The following is a 26,419-nucleotide window of genomic DNA, read 5'->3' as shown; positions in this document are numbered from 1 at the left end:
CAGCAGCAAGAAATCTCCACAGGAGAAGTGCAAAAAGGTACATAAGGTGATGGACAGTAGTTCAGACGAACAGAAAAGTGATACAGACTCCGGAAGCAAGGAGCTGGGTTGTCTGAAACTACATAAGGTAATCAAAATGGAGGATCACCAGACTATCTGGGTCACGCTCAAGATAGACGGAGTCCAAGTGAAAATGGAATTGGACACAGGATCAGCCCTAACAGTCATAAACCGAAGGGACTACAAGCGGCTATTTTCACATATACCCTTGAAAGCTACAGAGATTGTCTTGAAGACGTACACGGGGCAAAAAGTCTATCCCAAAGGAAAAATAAGGGTGAACGTGATATACAAAGGCCAGGAAATACCCAAAATGGACCTATATGTATTGCCAGATGGAGGACCACCACTACTAGGATGTGAATGGATCCGGAAGATACAATTAGATTGGCATTCCATACAGGCACTGAAGGTTGAGGCCAAAAAGGATGACGACGTCACACCTGCACAACTGTCAAAAATGCTAACTGATGCACAAGAAGTGTTCCAGGAGGGACTCAGAACACTAAAAGGCATAACAGCGATGATTAAAGTAGAGGAAAATGCAAGCCCAAAGTTTTTTAAGGCCAGACCGGTGCCTTATGCGATCCGACCAGCCGTCGAAGCAGAGCTGGAAGGTTTGGAACGTTCAGGAGTACTGTCCAAAGTGGACTGGAGCGAGTGGGCTACACCCATCGTTCCTGTAATGAAGAGGTCGTTGAGTAATACGCCTGGGGAACCAAAGAAGGTCCGCATCTGTGGGGATTTTAAGGTGACAGTGAACCCAGTCCTTCACACGGTACAATATCCACTTCCACGGATTGAGGATATTTTCGCCTCACTATCTGGAGGTAAACGCTTCACTAAGATTGATCTGGCCCAGGCGTACCTGCAAATGGAGGTAGAAGAAGCCTCGAAACAATACCTCACGATCAACACTCAAAGGTCTCTACCAATACAACCGGCTGGTGTTCGGGGTAGCATCGGCTCCGGCTATTTGGAAAAGGGCAATGGATCAAGTCCTGCAAGGGATTCCAGGGACCCAGTGTTATTTGGATGACATCCTGGTCACAGGCGAAAATGACAGTGATCACCTCACCAACCTGGAGAAGGTGCTCACTAGATTAAAGGAATATGGGCTACGAGCTAATCGCCCGCCACGTCATTGATGAAGAGGGGTTACATAAGTCCCCATAAAAGATTGAGGCAGTAGTCAAGGCTCCAGCACTGGAAAATGTGTCACAACTGAGGTTGTTCCTCGGGCTGCTGAACTACTACCATAAGTTCTTACCAAATTTGTCTACAGTATTACACCCACTGAACACCCTACTGCAAACGGGGGTACCATGGAAGTGGAATGACGAATGTAAATGAGCTTTCCAGAAGCGCAAAGAATTGATCACATCAAAAGAGGTGTTGGCCCATTTCAACCCAGCACTACCAATTCGGTTGGCGTGTGATGCATCACCCTATGGTATTGGAGCGGTGCAATCGCACAAATTCCCAGACGGGTTGGAGAGGCCAGTAGCCTTTGTGTCTCGGTCACTAGCCTCAGCCAAGCGCAACTACGCCCAGATTGACAGGGAGGCCCTCTGCCTAATATGGGGAGTAAAAAAATTCAACCACTATCTGCATGGGCAGAAGTTCACCTTGCTAACTGACCACAAACCGCTTGTCTCCATCTTTAATCCAAAGAAGGGCGTTCCGGTGATGACTGCACAACGGCTACAAAGATGGTCCCTTTTTCTGGGGGCGAACCAATATGAAATAGAGTATAAGGGCACGAAACATCATGGAAACGCTGATGGGCTATCACGCCTGCCACTGCCTACTGCGGAGGAAGCACCAGCAGTGGACCCTATCGAAATATTTTATTCGTCGATAATTGAACGCTTGCCAGTAACTAACGTGGATATAGAGAAGGAGACCCAAAATGATCCGACACTGTCTCGGGTATATGATTTGACGGTGAAGGGATGGCCAACACATGGCGACTCACTGTTGCCAGCATTCTGATCCAGAAGAGAACAGCTGTCAGTATGCCAGGGGACAGTGATGTGTGGATCCCGAGTGGTGATTCCACCCAAGTTAAGGGAGAGAGTGCTCAATGAGCTTCACGAAGGCCATCTGGGAGGGGTGAAAATGAAAAGCCTTGCTAGGGCTTATGTGTGGTGGCCGGAAGGTCCAAAATGCACCACCACATGCCCCCCTACACCCATGGGAGTGGCCCACCTCACCATGGCAACGTGTGCATATTGATTTTGCTGGTCCATTCATGGACTCAATGTTCTTAATAGCAGTGGATGCGCACTCAAAATGGCCTGAGGTGATCAAAATGTCCTCCACCACTACAGAGAAAACGATTGCAGTCCTACGGACCATATTTGCCAGGAACGGCTTGCCAGAGCAGATTTGCTCTGATAACGGACCACAGTTTGTGTCCGAAGAGTTTCGGAAATTTATGAGAAGGAATGGGGTAAGGCATTATACATCCGCCCCGTATCATCCAGCCACAAATGGATTGGCTGAGAGGTTCGTACAAACCTTTAAAAAGGCAGTAAGGGCCATGTGCGACGATGACATTCCACTACAGCATAAGGTGGACAATTTCCTGTTAGCCTACAGAAATGCGACACATGCAGTTACCAACCAGACCCCGGCCATGATGTTATTTAACCGAAGGTTGAGATCTCGTCTGGATTTGCTCAGACCAAATGTGCGAAGGAATGTTGAGGATAAGCAATTCCAGCACATCAAAGAGAAGCCGACAAGGAGCTTCAATGTAGGACAACCAGTCTTGGCCCGTGACTACCGAACAGAGAAATGGCAACCCGGAACGATATGCACACGGCAGGGGCCACTAATGTACACAGTGGATGTCGGGGAGAACATTGTGAGACGCCACGTCGACCAGATCCTAACGTCACAGGAACGAGTCAACCCCATGTCTCGCGTACCTGGGGATGAACCCGACATACCGGTAGCATCTACCTCAGAAACAGTAGCAGCGGAAACTGATGAACTAACCGACGAAAGGGGGCCAGAATCGTCTCCGCACCAAGAACAAGAACCTCAGGAAAGGCGCTATCCAGAAAGGATCAGGAAGCCGCCCCAAAGACTGAATCTATAAATGGACTATTTCAGTTTAATGTGCATGTTAAAGTGTTAACTGTTATTTGAATGTTATGGGAACTGTTAATCTAAAAGGGGAGGAATTGTAATTTATGTACCTTTAAGAGAGAACTACTTTTGCCGCTCCTGTATACTTGATGCACTATCAACAACACCAAAGACTATGAGTTGAACTTATACGAAGTAGGCTTTTATTGACTAAGAACTGGAGCATGCCTCTGCTAGTGGATCCATCCTAAGAGCTCCCGGGGGAAGGGTGGTGAGTCACCTTTATACCCGGGCTTAGGGGTGGAGCCAGGGGCGGAGACATGCCCGGACCTGTACAGAGTTAACAGTGGTTTACCACATTCACCCCTCGTTTAAAAAAGAGTCCGGCGGGGTGAAGTGTTTCAAAAGTTCGTACACGAAAGTCTCTCCGGGGGTCTTGTCTGCCGTAATGATCTTCATGGTGCCGGTTGCGGCGGTTCTTTGCCCGCGGCCGCTTCTCGCGTGGGACGGAGCACTGGCGTGTCATCCTCTCGGGGTAGGGATGGCACCGGCATGTCGTCAGTTCGTGGTAGACACCCCGGTGGTGCGTCGTGGGTAGTGGTGGTGGGTGGAGGTAGTGGATGGTGATCGATGGGGTTTCGGGTGGTACCTGAGGGTGCGAGGTCTCGAATTGAGACTGTGTCCTCCCGCCCGTCAGGATACGCCACGTAGGCGTACTGTGGGTTGGCGTGGAGGAGGTGAACCTTTTCGACCAGGGGGTCCGTCTTATGGCTCCTCACGTGTTTCCTGAGCAGGACGGGTCCCGGAGACGTCAGCCATGGCGGTAGTGATGTCCCCGAGGTGGATTTCCTGGGGAAGACGAACATCTTCTCGTGAGGGGTGGCGTTTGTGGCAGTACAGAGCAGTGATCGTATGGAGTGGAGCGCATCGGGGAGGACATCTTGCTAGCGGGAGATTGGGAGGCCCTTGGATTTTAGGGCGAGCATGGCGGTCTTCCACACCGTTGCGTTCTCCCTCTCTACCTGTCCGTTACCCCGGGGGTTGTAGCTGGTAGTCCTGCTCGTGGCTATGCCCTTCTCGAGCAGGTACTGCCGCAGCTCGTCGCTCATGAACGACGAGCCCCTGTCGCTGTGGATGTAATTGGGGAAGCCAAATATGGCGAACAGGTCGTTGAGGCACCTGATGACTGTGGCGCTGGTCATGTCCGGGCAGGGGACGGCGAAGGGGAAACGGGAGTACTCATCAATAATATTGAGGAAGTACGTGTTGCGGTCAGAGGAGGGAAGGGGCCCCTTGAAATCGACGCTGAGACGTTCGAAGGGGCGGGTGGCTTTAATCAGGTGCGCCCCGTCTGGCCTATAAAAATGCGGTTTGCATTCGGCGCAGACCTGGCAGTTCCTGGTCATGGTCCTGACCTCCTCGATGGAGTAAGGCAGGTTGCGAGCTTTAATAAAATGGAAGAACCTGGTGAACCCCGGGTGGCAGAGATCATTGTGGAGGGTCCGTAGCCTATCGACATGTGCGTTGGCACATGTCCCACGGGATAGGGCGTCTGGGGGCTCATTAAGTTTCCCGGGCCGGTATAAGATATCGTAGTTGTAGGTGGATAACTCGATCCTCCACCGCAATATCTTATCATTTTTGATTTTCCCCCTTTGTCTGTTGTTAAACATAAATGCTACTGACCGTTGGTCAGTGAGCAGGGTGAAACGTTTACCGGCCAGGTAATGCCTCCAGTGCCGTACAGCCTCCACTATCGCCTGGGCCTCCTTCTCGACTGAGGAGTGTTGAATTTCGGGGCCCTGGAGGGTCCGTGAAAAGAAGGCCACGTGTCTCCCCGCCTGGTTAAGGGTTGCGGCTAGGGTGAAGTCGGATGCATCGCTCTCCACTTGGAAAGGGATGGACTCATCCACTGCGTGCATTGTGGCCTTCGTAATGTCCTCTTTTATGAGGGTGAAGGCCGCACGGGCCTCTGCCGTCAGGGGGAAGGAGGTTGACTTGATGAGGGGCCGGGCTTTGTCCACATAGTTGGGCACCCACTGGGCGTAGTACGAGAAGAACCCTAGGCATCTCTTCAGGGCTTTTAGGCAGTGGGGAAGGGGTAGTTCCAGGAGGGGGCGCATTCGGTCGGGGTCGGGGCCGATGACTCCGTTTTCCACCACGCAGCCAAGAATAGCGAGGCGCGTGGTGCGGAACATACATTTTTCTCTGTTGTATGTCAGCTTCAGCCGTTGGGCTGTACGGAGGAATTTTTCTAGGTTGGCGTCGTGGTCATGCCGGTCATGGCCACAGATGGTGACGTTGTCTAGATAGGGGAAGGTGGCCTGCAGCGCGTTCTGGTCAACAATCCGGTCCATCTCCCTTTGGAAGACCGAGACCCCGTTGGTGACGCCGAAGGGGACTCGGAGGAAGTGGTAGAGGCGACCGTCGGCCTCGAAGGCCGTGTACTGGCAGTCCTCAGGCCTGATGGGGAGCTGGTGGTATGCCGACTTCAGATCAATCGTCGAGAATACCCGGTATTGTGCTATCTGGTTGACCATGTCAGATATGCGGGGAAGTGGGTATGCGTCTAATTGCGTGTATCGATTGATCGTCTGGCTGTAATCAATAACCAGGCACTGTTTTTCGCCGGTCTTCACTACCACCACTTGGGCTCGCCATGGGCTGGTGCTGCCCTCGATAATCCCTTCCCTCAGGAGTCTTTCTACTTCTGATTTAATAAAGCTCCTATCCCCGGCACTGTACCGCCTGCTTTTAGTAGCAATTGGCTTGCAGTCTTTGGCGAGGTTAGCGAACAATGCGGGGGGTTTGACCTTCAGGGTGGATAGGCTGCACACTTTGCGCGGCGCCGTGTTTAAATTCTGCCGGCTGCAGACTGTAAGTGGGGGCAGGGGCCCACCATATGCCATCGTGACGCTCTCCAGATGGCACTGGAAGTCTAATCCTAGCAGTACGGGAGCGCAGAGCTGTGGCAGGGCGAGGAATTTAAAATCTCTGTACTCCACGCCGTTCACTGTCAGAGTCGCTACACAGTAGCCGCTGACGTCCGCCGTATGGGACTTTGAGGCCGTAAAGACCTGGTGGCGTGTGGGCATAACCGATAGGGAGTAGCGTCGCACCGTGTCGGGGTGGATGAAGCTCTCCGTGCTTCCGCAGTCGAAAAGGCAATTTGTGGCATGGCCATTTACCTTTACGTTCATCATGGACCTGGCTAGTTGATGGGGCCTAGATTGGTCCAGGGTGATGGAGGCCATCGTCGAGGTCGGTGGGTCGCTGTAGTATTCGCCCGCGCCGGGGGCCTGGTCTCGAAATGGTGTCCAAGATGGCGGCTCCCCCGCGGCTGGTGGTGCCCAAAATGGCGGCCCGCACGGCTCACATGTGGTTGGTGGGGTCCAAAATGGTGGCCTGCATGGTTCACACGCGGCGCTGCTGGAATTGGGAGTCGATTTCGCCCTGCACACTCTCGCGTAGTGGCCTTTCTTGCCGCATTTGGAGCAGGTCGCGTCCTTTGCTGGGCATTGCTGTCTGGGGTGCTTGGCCTGGCCGCAGAAGTAGCATTTCTGGCCTCTGGTCATTGCGGCTGTAGTTGGGCTGCTGGCGGCTTGTGGCCTTACCGGGTCCCAAGATGGCTGCTCCCGTGACATCCACGTGGCCATCCGGTCAGGGGGGTAGGCGTCCATGTTCTGGAGGGCCACGTCTAACGAGCTAGCGAGGGTCACCGTCTTCTGCAGGTCGAGCCCCCTCTGTTCCAGCAGCCTCTGCCGAGTATAGTTGGACCTGATGCCGGCTACGTAGGCGTCTCGGATCAGGTCTTCCGTGCATTCCTTGGCCGTCACCGCTTTGCAATTACAGGACCGGCCGAGGACTCTCAGTGCCGGTAAATATTCAGCGCCCGATTCCCCGGGGCGCTGTTTTCGGGTAGCCAGGAGGTGTCTGGCGTAGACCTCGTTAACAGGCCTCACGTATTGTTCCTTTAGTGTCGCGATGGCGGCCGCGTAAGTTGTGGCGTCTCGGACGATCGAGTAGACTCGGTGGCTCACCCGTGAGTTCAAGACAAGCCGTTTCGCGTCATCTGTAGTGACGGTAGTGCTGGAGGCCTCCAGGAAGGCTTCGAAACAGCTCAGCCAGTGTTCAAAGTTATTGGCTGCATCTGCTGCTTGAGGATCCAGGTCTAAATGTTCCGGCTTCAAGATTTGCTCCATGTCGAAAATTTAGTCAATAAAATTGATGCACTATCAACAACACCAAAGACTATGAGTTGAACTTATACGAAGTAGGCTTTTATTGACTAAGAACTGGAGCATGCCTCTGCTAGTGGATCCATCCTAAGAGCTCCCGGGGGAAGGGTGGTGAGTCACCTTTATACCCGGGCTTAGGGGTGGAGCCAGGGGCGGAGACGTGCCCGGACCTGTACAGAGTTAACAGTGGTTTACCACAATACTGTAGTACCGGCAGTGACCACACCTGTATATAAGCCTTGAGCATGCCTCTGTACTGTTAATCTTTAGACTACCCTCCTCCAGTAAACACCTGTTGATTGTTAATTTACAGCCTCCGTCTAGTTATTGGAAAACATCAAACTTTAAGAATCACGGATTCAACACAGACCACCGAAGAAGCGGTGATCCGCCGGCTCACAGTAGCATTTAGAAATATGAGGTGTGTCGAGACGCCCCAACCCAAGGGAAGAATCCATGAGGTTAAACCTGGGAGCCAGAGTAAGAAAGAGTGGCACCAGGAGGTGAACCGTCCCTCCCAGGCTAAGTTAAATTGTTATGGGTGCGGGAAAGATGGTCACTGGAGAAAAGACTGTAAGAACCCCTGGAAAGATAATAAGGGAAAGGATCCCACAGCCCCAGCCCAAAAGGCAGGGCCAGATATCCCTCCCGCTGTGATCGAGTCACTTTTACAGTCCCTACGGTCTCTTCTGACTGGCCAGGGAAGAGTAGCAGCCACCACCGGTGCTTTGACCCCGTCTGCCCCATCCCACTCCCAGCAATGACTAGAGCCAGCGCAGCCTGTCGACCTGTGTCCCCGCGAGAATGCTGAGGGGAGCAGGCCCTATGTTAAGATGGGGGTGGAGACAGTGCAGGCGAGATATTTGGTGGACACTGGAGCTTCCAGCACGGTGGTCCATTCGGAAGACCTGACCAATTCACTCCAGTCTAACAAGGTCCCATTTAGCATAATGGGACCCACAGGGGACGAGCAGGCTGGGGAAAGGTCAAAACCTTTGGCCATCGGTTTAGGATCCATCCATACCACGTGGGAGGGTAACCACAAGACCGATGAGATGGCCAAGCAGGGGGACAGGGAAAGAGAGTTCTGGGACCCCTGTAGAGCAGGTCCGGTAGCAGCACTCCAGGACAAGGGAGGCACACAGGGGATAGTTTTGGCCCCGGACCAAAAGCAGGTCCACGCCCAAGATTCCGCCTTTAAGGCCGCCCTGGTAAGGGAAAAGAATGTAGAACAGGGTTACTGGCAGGCTGCTAGTTATATTAATCAATGCAAATTGTTTAAGCTGGAGGCAGGGAAACAGGCAGCTGGGATTGAACCTGAGGTTAGAAATCCTCAGCCTGCAGCGCGTACACTCATACAGACTGCACACGCAGGTGCAGTCATGTGCGTAAAGGGAGAAGTTCTCCAGCACTTGGCCCGAGTGATTCCCCCTCTCTTATGGGACTCCGGGGAGGAGCCTGAACCAGGTTTTAGACCTGAAGGGGAAGACTCTCAGCCACCGGCAGCCGGTGGTGAGGGATTGCCTGTCCCCAGCCCAGGTTTGGGAAGGGAGGGACCCGAGGGAGAAGGTCCCCAGCCAGCAAGGACTGTGACCCGAGCTAAGGGTCCGCTCGCCAGGGTAGCCCCACCAGCGACACTCCCTAGGAGGTCTCTTCAGGTACCCCAGCCCAAGAAAGTATGGTCACCAACTTTCCAGTGGAATAGGGCGGACTCCCAAGTCAGGGAGAAGCCAAAAGACAGAAGTCCCCAACCAGCAGCCATAAGCTGCGAGGGACTAGAAGTTGGGATCAGTCCAGCTTCGCTGCAGGCAGTAGCCTGCAACAGTCCAAACAGGGATTAGGCTGGCTGCCCGGAGACGGGCGGCGCTTGTATATAGCTTTGTTCAAGTTTAAAAATGTGTATAAGTAAGTTAGAGTGTGTTCATTTAAATTTTATATTGCAATCGGTAGTTTTAAGTATTAATAGTGTGTTTTAAGTATGGAACCGTTCCAGAGTGTTGTCTATGTGAGCTGAGGTCGCGGGACCCGATCACTTTCCCCCGAGCCAGGGAACTTGGCTAGATGTTTTTTTTTAAAGTCTTTTTCAGAGTTTCGGAAGGTGCGAAGGACCATCGTGTCCTTGGATGCTTGGGGAAGGAAGCACCCCTAGCCCACGAAGGGAGGGGTCTGCAGGAGGCAGATGCCCACGAGGGGAGCTGGCCAGGATGACTGGGATCTAAGTCAACACAGTATTCTAGTGAGACAGGCTTCACATATGGGGAGGCCTCCCTCCAGTGCCCGAGGATACGAATCGGCAGCCCAAGGAAAAGATATTTCGAAAATTCTATAATTTTGACTTTTCAGAGGTCAATAAAACCGAATTGTAACTAATCATGAGTGATAGCAGATTCGTTTGTATTTTTTAACAAATATGTTTTGGCTTGGCTCTTTTAAAAAAAAAAGGAAGCTCGTTTTCTTCCGTTTGTATTTTTTTTACAGATATGTTTTGGCTTGGTGTTAATCTCATTAAAGATGTTGTATCGTGTTAAAACTATGTCACAAGTGGTGCAGGGGCACTGGACCCCTCCATGCTTGAATTATTGTAAATAATCAGTGGTGCAGGGGCATTGGACCCCCTCCGTGCTTGAATTATTGGAACTAATCATGTTTTTCTATCGATAGATGCCTACCGTGTACTGCGATTCTCTCTGGGTAAGGGGGATGGAGGTGTCGAGGGATCAGAGATAGATATAGATAAGTATAAGGGAAGGTTGTTTGTGGGGGGTCAGAAATTCTTGCTCACCTTTAAACAGGATACTGCAAGCAAGTTTTAGTATCCAAGGGTGGACTGTAAGGTTCGCAAAATTTCAGAAAATTTCGGCAGCCCCCGAAGATTATTTGATTAAAGAAAACCTGGTTGGAATGTACCTTAAAAACCCAGGGCATCAAAGATGGCTGTCAGGCCTCTTGGCAAAGGAGAGAGACAGCCTGTCTGAATATCTCCCATCACTGGCTGACAAAGGATTGGAAGAAATACCAGCCTGTGTGAATATGTTTAGGTACTTAAACTGTCAATCAACTGCGGTTTAGGAAGTCAACATGGAACAAAGAACTTTGTTTACACGAGCTCTCAACAGTGTTGACTCAAGGGCTTAAGCACTTGAAGCTGTCAATCAATTGCGGTTGGAAGGTAACCGCAGGACAAAGGACTGTTTACTGAACACTTAAGGATTTGTTTGTCCAGCACTTGAGAAATCAGTTGGACATTTTTAAACTGAGATAGCTCCATTCAAACGAATGGGAAATGCATTCAAACCCATTACAGTCAATGGGGACAGATTGGTCCCTTTTGTGTGAGCCCAGATACATCCAGATTTGGGCGCGAAGATAAGGGCTCCTAATCGGGTATAAAGATAGCCCCTCAGGAAGCCATTCTCTCTCTCTCTACCACCTCGCCTTCAGTGCCCTGCTTGCAAGAGGAACGCCACAGCCCGCCCAAAGAAGTGGAATACCAGCAGTTACTTTTGAATTACAGGGGTATCTCTACTTTGGGGTGGTGAAGAATCCAAGGCAGACCGCAGGGGCATGGAGCAGGCGTTTACTGGTGAGCATAAACTTTCTGACCCATTACAAGGCAACCTAGATAGGTATAAGGGGTGGGAATTAAAGGGGAATTTTGTTAAATTGTAATTTTTAGTCAATTTTCCCTCGATGCGTCCGTTTTCTCTCCTCCCCGTTAAGGAAAAGTGTGCAAGTGTGCTGTATTCATAATTATTTTCACTGTATAGCAATTTATTCTTTATTTTCAATAAACGTTGGTCTTCTTTGCACCCAACCACGAGTCTCGTTTTGTCTATATCGCTACTGAAATAAGTCCGGTGGTCAGAACCAGAAAAGGGAAGCGATTCGAAACCGCACGGGGCCTGGAGCAGCTCAGACATGCCTGACTGGCCAGACATAAACCCCAGGGGCAGACCAAAACCCTTCTTTCTCCCCCCTCCCCTTTTCTACAACCTCTGACTCACCATTAGAAACAGCACAGAAGTTGTTAATGTATAAATAAATGATTATGTCTAGCATGCGTCCATCACACAAAAAATCCTATATATCTGAGATTTTCCAGGAGCCAATGAGAAAAAAATACTTAATTCGCTATCTCTAAGCCTATCTCACAACTTCTTTCCAAATGCTTTGAGCATCCTTCTTACCCCATTCCCTCTTGCAACACTGCAATCCTTGACTCACTGGGAACATTGGCATGGCAGATCCACTAATATAGCTAAAGTTTTGGGATCAATCCTTCAAACTTTGGATGTTACACTTTGGCACACATGTACATTTCTGTGTCTCACTTAGAAAGTATAAGAGAGAAAGGAAGCCAGTGATTCCCTACTACTTTCAGAGAAACTTACCCAGCAACAGAAGACTTGCATTTATATAGCACCTTTCATGACCTCAGGATGTTCCAAAGCACTTTACAGCCAATTAAATACTTTTGAAGTATAGTCACAGTTGTAATGTGGGAAACGTGGCAGCCAATTTGTGCACAGCAAGCTCCCACTGACAGTATTGTGATAATGACCACATAACCTTTTTTTGTGATGTTGATTGAGGGATATTGTCCAGGACACCCCCCCCTGCTCTTTGAAATAGTGCCATGGGACCTGAGAGAGCAGACAGGGCCTCAGTTTAAAGTTTCATCTGAAAGACGGCACCGCTTACAGTGCAGCACTCCCTCAGTACCACACTGGAGTGTCAGCCTAGAGTATTTTTTCAAGTCTCTGGAGTGGGACTTGAACCTACAACCTTCTACCAACTGAGCCACAGCTGACACAGAAACTGTCCTGTAATTGACCTCTTATATGCACGTTGGATACACTCTGGGGTAAAAATTCAGTAGCACCCCCTTAATTTTAGCGCCCAGAAAATGTTAGCGCCCCCGCGGCCGATTTTCCCAGGTAGCGCCCCGAGAGGGAGGAGGGGCACTACTGGAAGTGCCCCGCGTCCCTCTTGGGCGCTGTAAGCCAAAACTGCGCTGCTATGTGCCACAGCGTCACGTGCTGTGGCACGTTGCGCCGCGGTACTGCAGGCCTTTCTCCCCTTCTTAAAGGGGTGGGGCCTGGCGCAGCGCGTCCTGGCGCCCAGCTGGGCCACTAGGGATCGGGAGTGCTGGCAAACAAGCAAACAAGAGGAGTGCTGGGCTGACTCACGCGGGGGGTGGGGGGGGGGCTTCACGGGGGCCGGGGACAGCAACGGGGGCAGATGCTGGTAGGCGGCCAGCAATAAAAATGGCCGCCTGCCACCTCCCCTTTAACTAGCGCCGCCCCGGCTGCAGGTAGGCCCCCTTGACCCCGTTGGACATAGCGTCCAGCGGTAAGTCAGGGGGTGCCACCCAATATTACAGCCGGGGCGCAAGCGGGGCGCTGCGCACGGTGATGACGTCATCGCTGGTGGCGCCGTGCTGCACGGCGCTAACGGTTAGCGCTGCCGCTAACCTCCCGCTGAATTTCGCTGGAGGGGTTAGCGGCACCGCACCCAGGTGCTAGTTGATTTGCGCCCCCTCTATTTCCAGTCATGTCGGCTAGTTGGCCCACCATTTAATTATGGTACAAGTAAAGTCTTTCATTATAAGTGTCAGTAGACTGTGGTGATACCTGTGCACCGTGTTAGTTTGGCACAGTAAGATGCTATTACAATAAAAAAAAATCAGCAAATGTTTCTCAGGAGGAACATTAACAGAACTGTCAGCACTGGACAAATCCTTGGTGTGTGATTTACAGCAACTAATCATGTATTTGAGTTGTCACCTCAAGTAAAAATCAGAAGTGTGGTTAAAAACAGTAAGCTGCATCTGACAGATGGGCTCCAGGGATAGCTTAGTGGCATTAGTGTATTCTTCTCTCCTTTCCTCTCCTAGCTGCTTTCCTCTGTCTTTCATTTATTCCTTTTCTCATATGTATCTCTTTTTCTTTCTCCTCTTCACAGTAGGGTTGCCAACCCTCCAGGATTGTCCTGGAGTCTTCAGGAATTAAAGATTAATCTCCAGGACACTGCTACGAGAAAGCCAAGAGAAAAGTCATAGGGACATTAAAAAAAATTGTAATCTTTTTCATTGGTTTATTGGTTATAAACATTGGAGGCAGGAAGAAAAGGCTGTTTGACTGACAGTCAAGGCTCATCCAATCAGGTAATTAAGAATTGGCTTGGGAAGGTGGTGCGCTGCAAGGATGGGTGTGTCAGGCGACCGATGGCAGAAGCGTGGGGTTGGGGCGGGTGGAGGCAGGAGTTCGTGTGATGAAATCTCCAGGAATATGTCCAACAGTCCTGTTGCTGTGGGATTGGCAGATGTTTTCTCCTGCTATTGTGAGGCAGGTCTGTCCCAGCATCCATCGCAGAGTCAAAGTCCTGTTTAATAGAGGACGGTCACTTCTGCTATGAATGCTAGGATAGCCCCACCTTCATAGTGCTCTCTAGATTTCTCTTACTCTGGAGCAAGAGCAGTGCCTGAGATTATTATTGCAGTGGATCCTAATGCAGGGGTAAAGGGATGGGAATTCACAGGAAATTAGTGGTTAGACTGGAATCTGCTTAAAAAAAAAGGGCCCCTGGCCATGTGTAACTTCTCACCTCACCTTCACAACCTTTGGCTTCTGTTCTAATGATCAATTCATTATTTTTATGTTTGCATCTAGAAAGCAGGCAGTATGGTGTAGATAGGTACAATAAATGGACATAAGAAATTCTTCCTGAGATTTATTCTAAATTTACTTAAGAAATATTTGGAATAAACACCAAATAGGGGCTGAGCATTTTGACTATTCAAAATACAATTAAATGCCATGATGGGAAAGTTAATGTGATGAGAGTCCAAACAGTTATTTCTCACCATAAACTTTTCCTTTACATCAAATCCTGGATGAGACATAACTATCTTCTAGCTCTTCATCAGGAAGATCAAAGCCATCATCTTCAGCTCCTGCTACAAGTTCCCCTCCCTGGCTCCAACTGCATTCTCCTCCTTGCTCCCTCTCTTAGCCTGAACCAGGTCATGAGCAATCTTGGTGTTCTGTTTAACTCTGAACTGAGCTTTCAACCCAACATTTTTTCCATCACCAAAATCATTTACTTCCCACTCCACAACATTACCCAGCTCCTCCTATCTCAGCTGCTTCGCCACTGGAACTCTCATATGTGCCTTTGTCACCTTTGTTTTTATTAGTTGCTGGAATGTGGGCATTTATTGCCCATCCCTAGTTGCCCTAGCCGCCTTCTTGAACTGCTGCAGTCCATGTGGTGAAGGTACTCCCACAGTGCCGTTCAGGAGGGTGTTCCAGGATTTTGACCCAGAGACAATGAAGGAACGGCGATATACTTCCAAGTTAGGATGCTGTGTGACTTGGCGGGGAACTTGGAGGTGGTGGTGTTCCCATGCGTCTGCTGCCCTTGTCCTTCTGGGTGGTAGATGTCGCAGGTTTGGGAGGTGCTGCCGAAGAAGCCTTGGCGAGTTGCTGCAGTGCACCTTGTAGATGGTACACACTGCAGCCATGGTACGCCGGTGATAGAGGGTGTGAATGTTTAAGGTGGTGGATGGGGTGTTAATCAAGTGGGCTGCTTTGTCCTGGATGGTGTTGATCTTCTTACGTGTTGTTGGAGCTGCACGCATCCAGGCAAGTGGAGAGTATTCCATCACACTTCTGACTTGTGCCTTGTAGATGGTGGAAAGACTTTGGGGAGTCAGGAGGTGAGACACTCGCCGCAGAATACCCAGCCTCTGACCTGCTCTTGTTGCCTCAGTATTTATGTGACTGGTCCAGCTAAGTTTCTGGTCAATGGTGACCCCCAGGATATTGATGGTGGGGGATTCAGCGACGGTAATGCCATTGAATGTCAAGGGATGGTGGTTAGACGCTCACTTGCCTGGCACTTGTGTGGCGCGAATGTTACTTGCAGACTGGACTAATCTAACACTCTCCTCACCGACCTCACTTGTCCAAAACTCGACCAAACAAAAGTGACACTTAACTATCACGCCCGTCCACGCTGACATACAAGTAGCTCCCAGTCCTTCAATGCACTCAATTCAAAATCCTTGTGCTCATCTATAAATCCTTCCATAGCCTTTTCCTACCCTATCTTTGCAGTCTCCTCCAGCCTATTCTCCTCCGAAACACTCCATTCCTCCGGCCTTCTATGCCTTCCTTCCCGCTTTAATGAGCACGAGGACTCAGTCTCCAGGAGTCGTTCCCTTATAGCCTTTACTGTAATCAGTAAAACATCCACAGATACTTCTGAGAAGTTAGAAGCCATTCCTGCTGGCGAGCCCCCTGAGGCTGCTGTTCCTTTATTGTTGTCCCACTTGTGGCTTCTGTTCTCTAAAATAATTAAATTATCTGCAGCAGCAATCTAGTTCCCTCCCCTCCCCTCCCCCCTCCCCACCCCAATGGCAGTAAATCAATGAAGTGAACTATTACAATCCTTAGAGGGAAACCTGATGGGTTCGCAGCCAGCCAGAAGACCCACCCTACTGCTAGCCAACCAACTACAGAAAAATACAGCCCATGATGTCCCCACATCATTACTGACTCATTTAAATATGATGGGCAGGTACTTCCGGCATCAGTTGGAAATGATAGTGGAAAATTCGGTGGACAATGGATCCACACCTCAATTCCTGTCCCCGCCCACCGGAGTACGACTAGAAAGTTGTGCAGTAAAGATAGGAAAAGCCCAGTTAGCTTCTCTTGATGTGGAAGCAGCATTCCAGAAGTCATCAATGATTGGTAATACTGCCTTGCATTTATCAAACCATCCTTTAATCTGTCATTCAACAGAATTCTTTTGTAGGATCCTTCTTCTACTGCAGCTTTAGTTTTTTTAGTTTCAAGGTCACATGTTCTGAAAACTTCAATCTTTCATTTTATTGAACTATTAGCTTCACAGAGGAACATCTTTCAGATTTAAAGACCTTCAGACAAATCTTTCTCTTTTTCAAAGCAATCAACCATCAGTCCAAGGTCATTTATAAAGCCCCTTGATGATAAATTTGTTGCCCACTTCTTTGCCATCTCTGTTTGGATCTTTGCTTGCAGTTGTCATGCAGCGCTGTAGAGTAGCAAAGGACTTCCAGACTGCCATCATACATCTGCAGCTGGAAGATAGATACCTGTTAAACGTCAACCTCCTTCACTCTGTTGTTCTGGCAATACACTTCCAGAACACATGAGACAATTAAGTGCATGGAACAGACTTTATTCATATAGCACAGATGATCAGTCTATACAATACAAAGGGTAGCAATCGGGTTTCTCTCTCTCCACCCACCTGACTTAGCCTTGCAACATAACCCCCTTTATACACTGGTTGTTTACCACAAAGATATATTTTGTGCGTGGATAGACAGACCTTCAGACTGCTAACTTCTTTATGAGATTACACTGTTTTTTTCAAAGCATCTATAATATAACTATATTGTTACATTATACTACATTATTATACTACTCCAACGGCAGCATCTGTGGAGAGAAACAGAGTTCATGTTTCAGGTCGTTCACCTTTCATCAGAACTGGAAGATGTTTGCACAATCTTCGAATCCTCCTTAGATACACGGGTGATGCCAGTTGACTGGAGGATTGCAAATGTTACACCCTTGTTCAAAAAAGGGGAGAAGGATAAACTTGGCAATTACAGGTCAATCAGTTTAACGTCGGTGGTAGGGTACCAATAATCTGGGAGAAAATTAATAGCCACTTGGAAAAGTATGGACTAATAAAGGAGAGCCAGCAAGGAATTGTTAAGGGCAAATCATGCTTGACTAACTTGGTTGAGTTTTTCAATGAGGTAACGAAGAAGGTAGGTGAGGGCAGTGCTGTTGATGTAGTGTATATGGACTTTCAAAAGGCATTTGATAAAGTACCACATAACAGACTTGTTATCAAAATTGCAGCCCATGGGATAAAAGGAGCAGTAATAGCATGGATACAAAATTGGCAAAGGGATAGAAAACAGGGACTTGTGGTGAGGGGCTGTTTTTTGGACTGGAGGAAGGTATACAGTGGCGTTCCCCAAGGTTCAGTACTAGAACCACTGCTGTTTTTGATATATATTGATGCGCTATCAATTCTAATAAAAGGCTAGGCAGAGTTCAGAACAACAGGCTTTTATTAACTACTGAATTGCACTTCAGACAGATCAGGACTATGCCTCTAGTGGACGACCGAATGCCAGGAGCTGCCATGCGGCCGCTCTTATACTCGGTAGCCCAGGGGCGGAGTCAGCTGAGGCATAGTCAGGCACAACAGTGAAACAAGAGTGAACGACAACAACAACAACAACAACAGTGAACACAGTGAACTACAGTGGTTTACCACATTCACCCCTCGTTTAAAATTAAGTCCGGCGGGGTGAAGTGTATCAAAAGTTCGAGTAGGCGAGTCTGTCGGGCGGCCTCGTTTGCCGTCGAGATCTTCGTGGCGACGGTTGCGATGGTACAGCTTCCCACGACGCGTCTTGAGCGGGGTCAAGCACCGGCGTATCGTCCCCTTTGGTGTTGGGTGGGCGAGTGGGCTCCGGCTGGTCCTGGGGGCGCAGCATGCCGTCTACTGGGGTGGAATGGACAGGGGTGAGAATTGGGTCTACTGAATTTTGGGCCGTGTCGGAGGGGGTCGTGGTGGGGGGCAATGGTGGCGGGTCAGTGGACCCCGAGGGTGCCAGATCTCTAATGGAGACTGTGTCCTCCCGCCCGTCCGGGTATGCCACGTAGGCGTACTGGGGGTTGGCATGGAGGAGGTGAACCTTCTCTACCAGGGGAGCCGTTTTGTGGGACCTTACATGCTTCCTCAGCAGGACGGGCCCTGGGGACGTCAGCCAGTGTGGTAGTGAGTTACCGGATGTGGACCTCCGGGGAAAAACAAACATTCGCTCATGGGGGGTTGCGTTGGTGGCTGTACACAGCAGTGACCGGATGGAGTGGAGCGCATCGGGTAGGACATCCTGCCAACGGGAGGTCGGAAGGCCCCTAGATTTTAAGGCTAGGAGGGCCGCCTTCCAGACCGTCGCGTTCTCTCTTTCAACCTGTCCGTTCCCCCGGGGGTTGTAGCTGGTGGTCCGGCTTGAGGCAATACCTCTCATGAGCAGGTACTGACGGAGTTCGTCGCTCATGAAGGACGAGCCCCGGTCGCTATGAATATAGCTGGGAAAACCGAACAGAGCAAAGAGGTTGTGCAGGCATTTAATGACCGTAGCGGTGGTCGTGTCCGGGCAGGGGATGGCAAAAGGGAAACGGGAGTACTCATCAACTATGTTGAGGAAGTACACATTGCGGTCAGAGGAGGGGAGGGGCCCTTTAAAGTCGATACTCAGGCGCTCAAAAGGGCGGGTGGCCTTGATCAGGTTTGCTCTGTCAGGCCTATAGAAGCGCGGCTTGCACTCGGCACAGACTGGGCAGCTCCTGGTCATGGTCCTGACCTCCTCGATGGAGTAAGGCAGGTTGCGGCCCTTAATGAAATGGAAGAACCTGGTGACCCCCGGGTGGCAGAGGTCGTTGTGGAGGCCCCGTAGTCTATCGATCTGCGCGGTGGCGCATGTGCCTCGCGATAGAGCGTCTGAGGGTTCGTTGAGTTTCCCTGGCCGGTACAAGATGTCATAATTGTAGGTGGAAAGTTCGATTCTCCACCTCAAAATCTTATCATTTTTGATTTTACCCCTCTGCTTGTTGTTGAACATGAAAGCAACTGAACGCTGGTCAGTAAGCAGGGTAAATCGTTTTCCAGCCAGGTAGTGCCGCCAGTGGCGCACCGCCTCCACAATGGCCTGGGCCTCTTTTTCCACAGAGGAGTGTCTGAGTTCGGAGCCCTGGAGGGTTCGTGAAAAGAAGGCCACGGGTCTTCCCGCCTGGTTAAGGGTAGCGGCCAGGGCGAAGTTGGATGCATCGCTCTCCACCTGGAAGGGGATGGACTCATCTACCGAGTGCATGGTGGCCTTGGCAATGTCATCTTTTATACGGTGAAAGGCTAAGTGGGCCTCCGCCGTCAGGGGGAAGGAAGTGGACTTGATAAGTGGACGGGCTTTGTCCGCATAATGAGGGACCCACTGGGCGTAATAGGAAAAGAAGCCCAGGCACCTTTTGAGGGCCTTGAGACAGTGGGGCAGGGGAAGTTCCATCAACGGGCGCATCCGGTCAGGGTCAGGACTGATGACTCCGTGTTTCACCACGCAACCAAGGATAGCGAGGCGGGCTGTGCGGAATATGCACTTTTCCTTGTTGTACGTGAGGTTTAGGAGTTGGGCCGTGCGGAGGAACTTATCAAGATTGGCGTCATGGTCCTGCAGGTCATGGCCGCAGATGGTCACGTTGTCTAGGTAGGGAAACGTGGCCTGTAACGCATTCTCGTCGACCATCCGGTCCATCTCCCTCTGGAAGACGGAGACACCGTTGGTGACGCCAAAAGGAACCCTGAGGAAGTGAAAAAGGCGGCCGTTTGCCTCGAAAGCTGTGTACTGGCGGTCCTCAGGGCGGATAGGGATTTGGTGGTATGCTGCCTTGAGGTCAATGGTCGAGAAAACGCGGTATTGCGCTATCTTATTAACCATGTCGGCTATGCGGGGGAGGGGGTATGCGTCCAACTGGGTGTACTTGTTGATAGTCTGGCTGTAGTCGATGACTAGGCGCTGCTTGTTGCCAGTCTTAACGACTACCACCTGGGCTCGCCAGGGGCTGGTACTATCCTCAATAATCCCCTCTTTCAGGAGCCGCGTCACCTCAGATCTTATGAAGGATCTGTCCCCGGTGCTGTATCGCCTGCTCTTTGTGGCGATAGGCTTGCAGTCGCGGGTGAGGTTGGCGAACAGGGGGGGGGGGTGTGATTTTGAGGGTGGAGAGACTACAGGTGGGGCGTGGCGGGCAATTTAAAAACTGCTGGTTGCAGACAGTGAGTGGGGGAAAAGGTCCACCGTATGTCAAGGTGACACTCTTAAAGTGACAATGAAAGTCCAACCCCAGTAGAACGGCAGCGCAGAGATGTGGCAGGACGAAGAGCTTTACATTTTTATATACGGAGCCCTTCACCGAGAGGGTCACTACGCAGTAGCCGCCGACGTCTGCTGAGTGGGATTTCGAGGCCATGGAGATCCGATGGCGCGTTGGCCGGACCGAGAGAGAATAGCGCCGTACTGTATCAGGGTGTATGAAGCTCTCCGTGCTCCCGGAATCAAAAAGGCAAGTTGTGGCGCGGCCATTTACCTGGATGTCCATCGTGGACCTGGCTAGCTGATGGGGTCTGGATTGATCCAGCGTGATGGAGGCCGCTGTGGAGTCGGTAGCGTCGCTGTAGAACCCCGGTGAGGCGGCGGTGGGTGAGTCGGGGGCCCGTTGGCAGAATGGCAGACAAGATGGCGGCGTCGGAGAGGAAGGACAAAATGGCGGCGCCCATGACGATCCCGATCCCCACGAGGCTGGAGGGAGGCAAGATGGCCGCTCCCACGAATCGCACGCGGCGCTGCTGGAGGTAGGGGTCTTCTGGCTTCTGCAGACGCCAGCGTAGTGTCCCTTCTTACCGCAGGCAGAGCAGACCGCGTTTTTCGCCGGGCAGCGCGCCCTGGGGTGTTTGGTTTGGCCACAGAAATAACATTTCTGGCTCGGGCGGGACATCGCTGCAGCAGTTGAGGCCAGGGCCCGTGGCGGCGCCGCGTCCCAAGGTGGCGGCGGCTGCGGCATCCATGAGGCGGCCGCGCGGTCCGGGGAGTAGGCCTCCATGTTCCGGTGGGCTACGTCCAACGAGAGGGTGAGTGAAATCGCCTTCTTCAGGTCGAGCTCGCTACTTTCCAGCAGTCGCTGCCGTGTGTGAGTGGACCTGAGGCCCGCCACGAGGGCGTCCCGGATGAGCTCCTCCGTATGTTCCGTGGCTGTTACTTGCTTGCATTCGCAGGCTCGGCCGAGTTCCTTCAGCGCCCGTATGTATGCTTCTGTGGGTTCCCCGGGCTGTTGTTTGCGAGACCCCAGGAGATGTCTTGCGTAAACATAGTTGACCGGGCGTGCGTATTGCTCCTTCAAGATGTCGATAGCCCCCTGGTAGCTCGTGGCGTCCCGGATAAGGGCAAAAGCTCGGTGGTTTACTTTAGAGTTCAGCACCCTGAGCTTGTCGGCATCGGCGGCGACGGTCTCGCCGGATGCAGTCAGAAAGGACTCAAAACAGTGCAGCCAGTGCGAGAACTTAGCAGTCGAGTCCGGTTCTTGCGAGTCGAGTTCCAGGCACTTGATCTTAAGAATCTGCAGCATCGTTTTTTTTTTTCAGTAGTTAATAAAATTGATGCGCTATCAATTCTAATAAAAGGCTAGGCAGAGTTCAGAACAACAGGCTTTTATTAACTACTGAATTGCACTTCAGACAGATCAGGACTATGCCTCTAGTGGACGACCGAATGCCAGGAGCTGCCATGCGGCCGCTCTTATACTCGGTAGCCCAGGGGCGGAGTCAGCTGAGGCATAGTCAGGCACAACAGTGAAACAAGAGTGAACGACAACAACAACAACAGTGAACACAGTGAACTACAGTGGTTTACCACAATTAGTGACTTGGACTTGGGGGTACAGGGCACAATTTTGAAATTTGCAGATCATAGAATCATAGAATGGTTACAACATAGAATGAGGCCATTCGGCCTGTCAAGTTTGTGCCAGCTCTCTGCAAGAGCACTTCAGCTAGTCCCACTCCCCCGCCCTTTTCCCGTAGTCCTGCAATTTTTTTTCCTTTATGTACTTATCCAATTCCCTTTTGAAAGCCATGGTTGAGTCTGCCTCCAACACCCTTTCAGGCAGTGCATTCCAGATCCTAACCACTCGCTGCGTAAAAAAGTTTTTCCTCATGTCGCCTTTGGTTCTTTTGTCAATCACCTTAAATCTGTGGCCTCTGTTCTCGACCCTTCTGCCAATGGGAACAGTTTCTTTCTATCTACTCTGTCTAAACCCCTCATGAACACCTCTATCAAATCTCCTCTCAACCTTCTCTGCTCTAAGGAGAACAACCCCAGCTTCTCTAGTCTGTCCACGTAACTGAAGTCCCTCATCCCTGGAATAATTTTCATAATTCTTTTCTGCACCCTATCTAAGGCCTTCACATCCTTCCTAAAGTGCGGTGCCCAGATTTAGACATAATACTCTAGTTGAGGCCGAACCAGTGTTTTATAAATGTTCATCATAACTTCCTTGCTTTTGTACTCTATGCCTCTATTTTTGAAGCCCAGGAACCTGAATGCTTTTTTAACCGCTGTGTCAACCTGCCCCACCACCTTCAATGATTTGTACACATCTACCTCCAGGTCTCTCTGTTTATGGTACCCTTTAGTTTATACTGCCTTTTCTCATTCTTCCTACCAAAATGTATCATTCGCACATTTCTGCATTAAATTTCATCTGCCACGTGTCTGCTCATTTCACCAGCCTGTCTATGTCCTCTTGAAGTCTATCACTCTCCTCCTCACTATTCACTATACTTCCAAGTTTTGTGTCATCTGAAAATTTTGAAATTGTGCCCTGTGCACCAAAGTCCAAGTCATTAATATATATCAAGAAAAACAATGGTCCTAGTACCGATCCCTGGGGTACACCACTGTATACCTTCCTCCAGTCCAAAAAACAACCGTTCATCAAAACTCTCTGTTTCCTGTCACTTAGCCAATTTTGTATCCATGCTGCCACTGTCCCTGTTATTCCATGGGCTTCAACTTTTCTGGCAAGCCCATTATGTGGCACTTTATCAAACGCCTTTTGGAAGTCCATGTACACCATGTCAACAGCATTGCCCTCATCAACCCTCTCTGTTACCTCATCAAAAAAACTCAATCAAGTGAGTTAAACATGATTTGCCTTTGACTAATCCATGCTGGCTTTCCTTAATTAATCCACATGTGTCCAATTGACTGTTAATTTTGTCCCTGATTATCATTCCTAAAATCTTCCCCATGACCGAGATTAAACTGACTTGCCGTAGTTGCTGGGTTTATCCTTGCATCCTTTGTTGAACAAAGGTGTAACATTTGCAATTCTCCAGTCCTCTGGCACCACTCCCATATCTAAGGAGGATGGAAGATTGTTGACAGATTGGACACCTGCCCTGGAGCAGGGCCTCTGCGGGGGGAGAGTTCTGTTTTTTGGATACCCTCCACCCGCAGAAAACACTTGCAATTTTTGCGCCTGTAAAAGCAGGCGCAAGGTCTGCTTTTACCAGGCTAAGAGTTGATGAAAGTTAAAAGACATTTTTTTTCCCCACTGATTTATCATTTAAAAATACTTTAAAGAAAGGTAACTTTATTTTTAGCCCTATTAAAAACTTTAATTATTTTTTCAAAATTTAAAATTTTTGTTTAAAATAGTTAATTTATGTAATTTATAGTTGACGTAATAAAGACTCATTACGCACTTGCTTGAACATAAAGCAAGGCTTTAATCGACTTGTAACAAAACATGGAGGTCTAGTTAGTAGTCACTAGCTTCCTGTTTCCAGATTGTCTCTGGCCAAGTTGGGCCCATGCCTGAGTATTTATACTCCTCGGACGGCGCCCTCAGCTGGCCGTCCAGTAGTACTTCCTGAGTTACTTCGTGTAGAAGTTGCGATTTATGACAATAGTCATTTTAAAAATGTGATTTAAAAAAAAAATGTATTTGAAGTTTTACTTACGTTTTGAGGGTGATCTCTATTCATAGATTTGACAGGTCTTCCTGTCAAATCTATTAATGGAGATTCCCTGCTCTGATTGGCTCCCCATGGCCCACGTGATCCCAGGGACGCTGCGAACTACCTGCGCCCCTGGGATACGTGTGCCCTGCACACCGACAGTTTGGAGAGGCACAGCAATGGAATTCTGTGCATCCCGGGAGCCCTCCGGTCCAGGCGGAGATTTTTCCAAATCGCAGCCCTCTGCCCGCGGGAGGCCTGCAAACTGAATTTCTGGGCCAGTCTGTTTCTATCAAGTCTGTCTCAATTTTAAACACCTCTAGCAAATTACTCCATAATCTCTGTAATTCTTCAAGTCTTTCTTCATATTTCCTCAGATGAGGCAGCTTCCTAGTGAATCTGACTTGCAGCCTCTCTAAAACCTTAATATTCTTCCTGTAGCGTGGAGCCCAAAACTGCACACAGTGGTCCTACTAAGATTTTATGCACCATGCTCACACGAACAAGTTCCACGGATGATGGAACTGAAGGGGCCTCACTAAAGGTAAGTGTTGAATTATTTTCGTGGCCCCCCCAAGAACAGCGAAAGTTAGTGAATGGGCTACCCCGATTGTGGTAGTGCCCGAAGCAGACAAAACTGTACGATTGTGTGGTGACTACAAAGTTACTATCAACCAAGCAGTTGACGATGAGCACTACCCGTTACCCACATCACAAGATTTGTATGCAGCACTCTCTGGGTCAAAGGTTTTCTCCAAGCTTGACCTGTCGCACGCTTACGCTCAGCTGAATGTTGACAAAGAGAGTCAACAGTATCTCACCATCAACACACACAAGGGACTGTACTCATACACCAAGCTGCCATGTGGTGTAAAGTCCTCCCCCAAAATCTTCCAGGCTACGATGGATAAGATTTTGCAAGGAATTCCAAATTGCTTATGCAATCAAGATGATGTGCTGATCGCAACAAGCAGTGAGGAAAAAATCTAGAAGTGTTAGATTTAGTGCTTTAAAGGTTGAATTCCCACAATCTCAAATTGAAAAGGAGCAAATTAATGTGTGTAGGAGCTGTCATAAGCCAAGTAATGGATGTCAGGCAAGAGAAACCAATCCTGTTCGCATCGCGAACCCTCACAAAGAGCAAAAGAAACTATGCGCAAATTGAAATGGAAGCACTCGCCATAGTGTTTGGAATCAAGAAATTCCAATAGTTCCTGATTGGCAGAAAGTTTACCCTGATAACCGATCACAAACTGCTCCGAGCAATATTGGGGCCCAAATCTGCCATCCCTGCAATGGCCACATCAAGAATGCAACGTTGGGCTGTGTTGTTGTCACAATATGACTACACGATTAAATATCGCACTTCAAAGCAAAACGCAATCGCAGATGCCTTGTCCAGGTTGCCTCATGTGTTGGGAGTGAAGGTGAGATTTTCACGCTAGGTGCAGTTGACAAGACTTTCCCGTGAATGCAACTGAGATTGCAAATAAGACTCAAAAGGACTCAGTACTGAAAAGAGTGTATGAAAACACCTTGAATGGATGGACTGATCAGTGTATGGACACAGAATTGAAACCATTCCATAACCGTCGTACTGAATTGTCTTGTGAGCAAGGTTGTATCAAGTGGGGAAACAGAGTGGTGGTACCTACTTCTTTGAGAGACAGAATTCTGGCCGAACTTCATACTGAACATCCAGGGATCGCCAGTATGAAATCAATTGCAAGAAGCTTTATTTATTGACCTGGATTGGACAGTGATCATGAATCACTTGATCATGAACTCATACATGAGTTTGACTCAGTTCAGACTTCAGTAACTGAAGTGCGAGGTTCAAACAAGTCTGAGATAGAAACAGGATCATCTTTGAGTTCATAACCAAAACAAAACAGCTGGAAAATTGGTTCAACACCAAAACCTTCAGTAAGGAGATCAGGAAAGTGCCGCCAAGCTGTTATTAAACTGGATTTGTAGTTCATTTGTAGGATTTGTAGTTCATATAAAAGGAAAAAAGCCAGGAGTTTTTGTTATGTGCTACTTGGGAAAGGTGGTACAATAGTTTTGTTGTATTTGAGAGGGGAATATGTACATTTTTTGAAGGGGAAAGCAGTGTAATGTATTATCACATGGTTTAGTATGAGCATGCTCAGTTCACTCTGGCCTAGTAAAGCAAGCACATGGACTAGCAAGTCATCGTGACTTTGTCCTTCATTTGTTCTACCCACATATATTACACTTCACCCTACTTCACCCATCCCCTGCGATCGGACATCCCCCGACACTACTGATCTCCCCCCCACAAGGCCCTTCCTATCTCCTTCACCAACAACCCTACCTCTCTCCTCCCCGCACCCCGACCCTTCCGATCTCTG

General features: G+C 49.6%; 1 protein-coding gene across 2 annotated transcripts in view; it reads right to left on the bottom strand.

The window, feature by feature from the left end:
- Window positions 1-26,419, bottom strand: part of LOC147112394 (isoaspartyl peptidase/L-asparaginase-like) — a 57,559-nt gene that overhangs the window by 13,179 nt on the left and 17,961 nt on the right. Inside the window, exon 4 of one of the 2 annotated variants that reach the window (XM_085996207.1) lies at window positions 15,903-16,524. The exons of the other annotated variant lie outside the window; for it this stretch is intronic. Within the exon in view, the coding sequence (XP_085852333.1) occupies window positions 16,396-16,524 (129 nt within the window). The 3' untranslated portion in view covers window positions 15,903-16,395. Of the gene's footprint in view, window positions 1-15,902; window positions 16,525-26,419 lie in introns of those variants that run through there. 2 annotated transcript variants of the gene reach the window in all.

This window comes from Somniosus microcephalus, chromosome 9 (genome assembly GCF_052327205.1).
Source record: "Somniosus microcephalus isolate GS21.2 chromosome 9, FLI_Smic_1.0, whole genome shotgun sequence".
Lineage (NCBI taxonomy): Eukaryota > Metazoa > Chordata > Chondrichthyes > Squaliformes > Somniosidae > Somniosus > Somniosus microcephalus.
The sequence above is the reverse complement of the archived record's forward strand: the minus strand, read 5'-3'. Positions and strand labels throughout refer to the sequence as shown.